Consider the following 8036-nt stretch of genomic DNA (forward strand, 5'->3'; position numbering starts at 1 on the left):
TTTCAGTGTTGCAGAAGAGAAATCTTCAAAAGTTTGATGCTGGTTTTTAATTGTTTACATATGCCCATAATCACATCCACTTTGCATCCTTTTACTTCTTCATTGCATATTACTGAGACCACAATTTGAATAATACTGTGTAAAGTCAAAACCATCAATTTTAAGGTTAGTTACAAAACTTGATAATTTGCTAACGCTTTGAGATGGACTGAAAAGCTCTTATTTCCTTCCTTACTGTAAGGAGTTCTGTGCAGGATTGTTTTGTTTGAATGTTTGATTGGCTTTTGTTTGTAGTTTCGACTAACCTTGTTACCTAAAATATCTAAACATGATTTAATGTTTGGATATGTTTAATTTACAAAAGTAGAGCACCCAAGCAATATGTCTAATGAATTTTTTTTAATAGTTTTACAGCTCTTTCTCTGGATACTTCTTTACAGGAAAGATTGATGCAGAAGCTGTTAAGAAATATGCTTACCTTAACATTGTGGGAATGGTTGGATCCATAGACAATGATTTCTGTGGCACTGATATGACCATAGGTACTGACTCAGCTTTGCACAGAATAATTGAAGTTGTTGATGCCATCATGACCACTGCTCAAAGGTAAATTGGGCATATTATAGAGATTGATAACAAATATACAGTTGTTCATGCTTCAAATCAGAGTTTGCTATTGCTGTACAATAGTGAAGGATTTAAGTTAATTTTAAAGAGAGATTAGGTAAGTGGGATTTGTGACAATAAAAGTTCTTCTTGACTTCATCTTTCAAATGTCTTGGTTTCTCTCTGTCTTTGTAATTGTTTTTTCATCATTGCTGTTGCGGCAGCACTTTAAGCATGTGATTGTAGAGACTACATCAGCTTTAGTGTCAGACTTTGGTTTTTAGTATGTTTTTAGTCTTTCATAGTCTATTAGAAAAGATCCAGGCACACTTTGAACAGTACAAAATAGCATGTTTGTATATAAGCTTTGTTTCAGTAAAATTAAAGAAATTAAATTAGTAATTTTTTTTAATACAGGTATATCATTGCAGTTCTTAACTATGGATCTTCATCATTTACATTTTCAGTAAATGTTCTCATCTCCTAGCTGCCCATACATGTTTTTGAATAAAGTAGTAGTGAAAAGAAATAATGCATTGGAAGATATGTAATTTTAAATACATTGTTTAGTGTGACCTTCTGTTTTGCTAATGAATTCTATGTTTGGTTAGCATGGTGAACACAGGCTGTTTCTTGATATCAGGTTCAGTTAATTTGCTTTCTTATTTTTACAGCCATCAGAGGACATTTGTTCTGGAGGTTATGGGAAGACACTGTGGGTATGTGTTGTCTTCAGCATTTTGTGTCTTGTACAGGTATAATTATGAAAGGTCAAGAAATATGAACCATAAATATCTAATCATTTGTTCTGTTTATTAGGTACCTAGCTCTGGTTAGTGCCTTAGCCTGTGGTGCAGATTGGGTATTTATTCCTGAATACCCACCAGAAGAAGGCTGGGAAGATACAATGTGTGTGAAGCTTTCAGAGGTAATCAATTAATATGTTCGAGATTCCCTGATGACTTTGCAGATGTTTATTTGAAAGTAGTGATTAAAAAATATGATCAGGACTTTCAGGAAGTCTTCATTTTTTGTGTCATGCAAAGTTCTCCATGATCTTGAACATAAGAGCTGCATTCTGCAATTTTTTGGAGGAAATATATGACCTGCTCTGGGGATTACATAAAACTTCCTATGCAAGCACTGTGTGTACCTTTCCTCAGTAATTTGATGTAAAATATTTGAACTTCATCAGTAAAAAAACCTGTATGAAAATAAAATGTATGAGAACACTTCAAATATTAATGGTTAAATATAAGAAGTACTTCTTCAAATCCTAGAAGCTTAATGTAAAGCAATTGATTATAAAATTGTGCTGTAAATTCTTTTTTTATTTTTTTCTTTTAATTACATCGTTGTGCTTTTATTATAGAATCGTGCACGAAAGAAAAGGCTGAATATTATTATTGTAGCTGAAGGAGCTATTGATTGCCACAACAAACCTATAACATCAGAGAAGGTTAAGGATGTAAGTGTCAGCATCCCTATGATACACACTTCTGTTCTGTTCATAAGATGGGGCTTGCTGTTAACAATAACATTTCCGTAAAGTAAATCTGTTCCTGTAAGGTAGCTCATTACACAGTTGTATTTTTATATTTGTGCTTTGTATTCTGAATCCAAGTCCACTTAAAGAGTGTCTTTTTTAGAGGGTATTAATTAGAAACTTTTCTCCTTGTAATATAACATAGCAGTTCAAAAGCACCTGATTCGTGGGTGCCTTAATTGATAGAGAATTGGAATTCAGCTCAAATCAGTTTTGTAATCCTATTTCACTCTGTATGTCTTGTAAAAGTATAATACTGGCCTGTCTCACAGTGAAGTTATACTATGTGCTTTGGACAAAGTCTTACCACTTCTAAATGGTTGCTTTGCTAAAAATCTCATTTGTGTCTAGAAAAAACTTTTGAGCTGAAGTTATTCTGCTCTTTTTATGAAGGGTCCCTTAAGAATTTGGAAAATAGTCATTGGCAGAAAGGAGCTGTGACACTTTGGGTTTACCTGGGGTTTATCTGTCCTGTAAATATGAAGTTTTGTTTTCCATAGCTGTCAGTTTGGGACAAATCTTTGACTTTATTCAGAATTGCCGTTTTATGAATTAAAATTTAGCACCAAGTTGTGTTAAATGTACATAGCAGCAGATTACTGTGCATTTATAGAAGAAACATTACTTCCTTGCTACAAATTTCAGCCAGTTAATAAATTAAAAAACTATGAATACCAGGAATAGAAGATTGTGTAACTTGCAAAATTTTTTTCTGCTTTATGCTATTCTGTGCTTATTCCTAACCTTACATGCTCACTAAAGATATATTAATAAAGCATATCTTTTGCTGACTTTAGCTTTGATACGTAACAGAGAAAATGGAACAAAAGTGACTGAAAGAAATAGTTTTATTATCATACTTTTTACTGTGAGTTTTAAAGCCTTGTCAGATAAGGTTAAAAGTCATCCTCACTGAACTTTTACTCAGAATCTTTTGGGACATATAATCTTGCACATAAATTCACATGAAGTGAATAGAACACTGTAATTTAACTTACTTCAAGTATTAGAATATTTAGACCTGCTTTTGTAACTGTGCAGAATGAAGCCATTGTAACTGTAGTTAAACCATTGCATCTAAGCCACTGTTTCGCCATTATAAAATGTTCCTTTAAATTAGGAACCTGGAGTTTAGGTTAGGAATAAACTAAAGAAATTCCTGTAATATTTTCATTATTGTTGACATACTAATGTATAGTACATGTATAATTTTATTATTGCAATGGCACATTGTGTATAAAATAATGATGGTGATAAACCCACTGTATTTTAAAATTCTTTGCAGCTCGTGGTTCAGCGGCTTGGTTTTGACACCCGAGTAACTATCTTGGGTCATGTGCAAAGAGGTGGAACCCCTTCAGCTTTTGACAGAATTCTGGTGAGTGTTCCTAAAGTGACTTCTCATGGCACCACATAGTACAATGACATTTTGATTATTTATTTGGGATGTGGTGGTTCTTTACCTGATAAACCCCACACCTCCAATTATTATCTCACAGTAACTGTCTGAATAGTTCAAATTTAGAGTACTGAATCACTTTGTGTAGAGGAATCTATATTAGGATTAAAAGGCAAAGCTGTAAGAACAATCATCCGTACTAAAGGGTACTGAACAGCCCACAACATTCTCATCTTACCAAGGAGTAACTGGTTTCAGCTTGATTCAGAAATGAAATCAGGACCATTTCTGTGACTGGAAGCCTTGTGCTTTTTGTTTGCTTGAACACTCAAACATTATCTGTTTCCAGGCAAGTCGTATGGGTGTGGAAGCTGTGCTTGCCCTCCTAGAAGCTACTCCAGCTACCCCTGCCTGTGTCGTGTCCCTGTCTGGAAACCAGGCTGTCCGTCTGCCTCTGATGGAGTGTGTGCAGATGGTGAGTTTATGGTGGCAAAAAGCCAATTTATAGTTGTTCATTTACTACAACAGACTACTGGGTACAATAATTGTCTGTTTCGTTAGGACACTAATGGGAATGTGTGCAGCACTTTTCTGCATTTGGGAATGAGTAATGAAGGTCATGTATGTTCTCTATGTGTTATTACTTATTTCCAAACTACTAAGGAACAAAAAATAAATTTTGTTTCAGATCTTCTCTTTATATTGGTATAACAAATTCTTCAGATGCTTGCATCCATTTACACGTCATACCCAAGTCAAGTTTCTGCACTAAAACTGCTCAGCTGAAACTGAAAAAAAGAAAATGCAAAATCGATACATTGATTTTTTTTTTTTTTTTGTCCCAGGAAGGCTTTAGGGTGTTTGTTTCTACTTTCTTCTTTTCCTGTACACTGTAATTTTTGCTGCGATAGAAAGTAGCTCATAAATTGGGGAAATATCAGTATTTTTTCACTATGGAAATATATTAATATATGGGAATATATTAAATAATCAACTTCTTGTGTTTTTTAAACATACTGACTAATCAACTTGTTTTTCCAAGACTCAAGAAGTCCAGAAAGCCATGGATGAGGGAAGATTTCTTGAGGCTGTGAGGCTTCGTGGAAAGTATGGCGAATGGCTTATATCAATTTATTTGCTTTAGAAAAGCTAAACTGCTTTGCTGTTCTGCTGGAATGTGCCATTTTATTTTAAATATTTTTCTATCCATATGATTTTATGTGTTTGAGAATAAGAGAGGAGCCAGAAGAAGAGTTGCCTAAATAGAATAATCGAAATTTTTATTTGCATATAAACGTGCAAAACAAAGAAAACTGTAGTTCACTTGCTGTGTCAGACTAGTGACTGATGGTAGGCTGACTAGTCACAAAGTAAAGAGCTTCTGTGCTGTATGAGCTGACTGGTAGCAACCACACGTTTGTTTATTCGAGGTTTTGAGGCCAATCCTATGAGCTTGTTTGTAAGTAGCTGGTAGTTTTCCATCAGTGATGTTGGAGGGAGGCATTCTTCACTCCTGTCAGGAGAGCGCTTTCTGTTTCAAGTCATTTGATAGCAAAATGCTTTATCCCCAATCCAGAAAACTAATTTGCTAGCTATGTAGTTTTTATATTTTATCGCTGTTATCTTACAGGATTGAGTATTTTTCTGTGTTCTCTCATTTCCACTTTTTACTGTTTTGCATTTGTAATAACAGTGGTGTTAATATTTCACCAAGTGTTTCTTTAAAAGAACTATGAGTTGAAAATTTTACTATTTCATTTGCTTATCTTACTTACTCATTTATTTAGGAGCTTTGAAAACAACCTAAACACTTACAAATTACTGGCGCACAAAATACCAGATGCCGAGCTTCCAAAGGTAAGGGGGGTTTTTTGAGTGTGCAATGCATGTCTGCTTTTGGGGTATCCTAACAAATAGTGGGTTTTTTTCTGCTCTGCCCCTCATCCTACCTTAATACTCCCTTTAGTTTATAAAATTAGTTAAATATTATAGAATAAAGTTGTGTGTTGCAAGCATCTTTCTCTAATAATAAGTAACATTTTTTCAAAGTGAAATACTGCTGTAAGTAGAAAATTTCTGTGTAGACAGTTTCTTTCTGTCTTGTATGTTGGGCCCCAATTGTTACCGTGTCTGGTCCTGATTAGTTACTGTTTTGCCCTCTGTTCCTCACCATGGAGAGAAGGAAGGGAGATGTAATCATGATTAAGACTCTAAAAATCCTGAGATAAAGGAAGATTCAATATTAAAAGAATTCTAACCCTTCCTTTTGAAGGGCAAAATCACTTGAGCAAGGGCAAGTCCAGGAATTCATGGGATAGAATATTGAAGACAGATGAATCACCTTTATCTGATCTAATAAGTCACTGTGCATAATACAGTAGTGGACATTTAGTTCTTTTCTTTTTAGCTCCTAAGTTTTGTGTAAGAATAAGTTTCAATTTATTAGGAAGCAGACACTAAATTTTGTGTGCAAACAAATTTTAGATGGGATTTTTTTTTTCATTAAACGTTTATTGAATAATTTTGGGTTTGATCATTGTTGGTGACTGTGTTACCTCACTGGTTAATTCCTCTTTTAGTTGTGTTTTGTGACCATTTGTTACTTTATTTTTGTAATTATGTTGCTGTTACATTTTTTAGATGTTTTTCCAATTAAATAATTGAGAAATGATTACTAATATCTTCTCAATATTATTAAGGATAAAAATGGCATTGAAAATATAATAATGACCTAAGACTGACCTTCAAAAGATCAAGGAATTGAAGATTTTTTTGGTGGATATTTAACATTTTCTTTGCCGGGTCAGGTGTTTGAATGGTGATATTTTTTTTGATTTACCAATGCAAATTCAGGACTATTAGCTTTCGGGTTTTGTATTTTGTTTTAAAATACTTTGTCCATACCTTCTTGTGATGAATGGCATTAGGAGGAAACGTACGCTCATGTAATTATTAACTACTTGGATCTGACCACACTAAGCAAATTTGTGCTTCAGTAAAAGAGGTCGAATGAGAATTAAAAAGCAGATGAAATGTGCATGTCACAGGAATTGAGGAAAAAGCTGAACTGGTGTGATCAGTAGAGCCAGCTGAACACTCTGCTCCAGCAGTGCTTCTGCACGCATTTGGCTGCTTCTGTTTCCTTTGCGTTTTTCGATTATTCTTTGATTGTACCAGAACTAAAAAAGAAACCAGGTATATTTTGTTTTGCATCTCTTTTTCTGTCGGTTTGTTTGGGGGTGACAAGGGAGTGGTGTTAGTTTTTTGTTTGCTTTGTTTTTAGTTTTTATCAGGAGAAATTCCCTGATCATTACTTGACACCTATTCTGTTATTTTTGTTTTGTATTCCCATCTTCCGGGATAGAGCTAATTAACTTCTAGCTCTGCCAAAGCACCAAATTGATATGGTTTTGTCATATCAATAGTTGTAAATGATTTAGGGTCATCCTTCTGATCTAAACCATATATTATGTGCAGTTTGTCAAGTTTTCTTGCATTTTGCTTACATGGTTTGTTGTCATCTAAATTCTCTTTGCTAAATTTATGCAGAGTGATTAAACTTTCCCAAAGTTCAGGCATGTAGAGTTTTAATTCTTTACTTTTAATTTGCTCTTGGTATTAATTTCAAAGGTGTAAAGATTAAGCAAAACTAATAAGTAGCAGTCCTTCATTATTTGGTTATGGATTATATCTGTTGTAAATCAACACTTCCTGATGTCAGTGAAACTGTATTGATTTATACTGCTGACAGTTTCTTAGTCAAAGAGAGTGGCCTGTGATTTATCTGAAAATGAGAATTCCATTTCAAGGAATGTATGATATACAGAAGATCTACATTTCATGCTTTGCAGTTAAAATTTAATCCACAGATGCTTATTTATTAGCATTTTACACCCAGTTGCACTCTGGCTTTATGTACCAAAATATTTATTATTTCATGTTACATTTTAAATAGAACTTTCTCTCTTACGCTACTTTTGGTTTAAATTGCAACTGTATTTTTTTTGATTTTTCAGACTTTTCAGTTCAAGTAGCTGCTTACCTGGGATACTCATTAAACCTGGGGAGACACTATATAAGCAGTTATTTTGAGTCATTATAAAATACTTTACAGATTGCCATCATCTGAGAATGTATGGTATTGTGAAAGATGCTGAGTGCTCCTGTTTCCTACTAAATTGTCAGCTGCTGAAAAACCTGGCTAATAGCTTAATTTTAAAAGTTGTCTGTTCTGCTCTGCATGTTACTGATGATTCACATAAATGGTGTGGTGCTAGAATCAGCTCCTACTCTTTTTTTTTTCTGGTGTTCAAGGCTTTTTCCTAAAAAAAAAATATTACTGCTTTAATAACTTGAAGCTGTTTGAGTAACACTGGCCACGCTGGATGGAACTCTGAGTGACCTAGTCTAGTGAAAGGTGCCCATGGCAGGGTGGTTGGAACTGGATGATCTTTATGGTCCTTCCAACCCAAACCATTCTATGAT

At 34.2% G+C, this 8036-nt stretch overlaps 1 protein-coding gene across 5 annotated transcripts in view; it reads left to right on the forward strand.

Moving 5' to 3' along the window:
• Positions 1–8036, forward strand: part of PFKP (phosphofructokinase, platelet) — a 45016-nt gene that overhangs the window by 20185 nt on the left and 16795 nt on the right. For all 5 annotated transcript variants that reach the window (XM_017819374.1, XM_017819373.1, XM_017819371.1 and 2 more), the window contains 8 exons: positions 441–606; positions 1281–1325; positions 1426–1534; positions 1979–2074; positions 3438–3530; positions 3901–4026; positions 4594–4658; positions 5339–5408. In XM_017819374.1, coding sequence (XP_017674863.1) covers positions 441–606; positions 1281–1325; positions 1426–1534; positions 1979–2074; positions 3438–3530; positions 3901–4026; positions 4594–4658; positions 5339–5408 — 770 coding nt within the window. The remainder of the gene's footprint in view (positions 1–440; positions 607–1280; positions 1326–1425; positions 1535–1978; positions 2075–3437; positions 3531–3900; positions 4027–4593; positions 4659–5338; positions 5409–8036) is intronic.

Source organism: Lepidothrix coronata, unplaced genomic scaffold (genome assembly GCF_001604755.1).
Source record: "Lepidothrix coronata isolate B3197 unplaced genomic scaffold, Lepidothrix_coronata-1.0 Scaffold74, whole genome shotgun sequence".
Classification (NCBI taxonomy): Eukaryota; Metazoa; Chordata; class Aves; order Passeriformes; family Pipridae; genus Lepidothrix; species Lepidothrix coronata.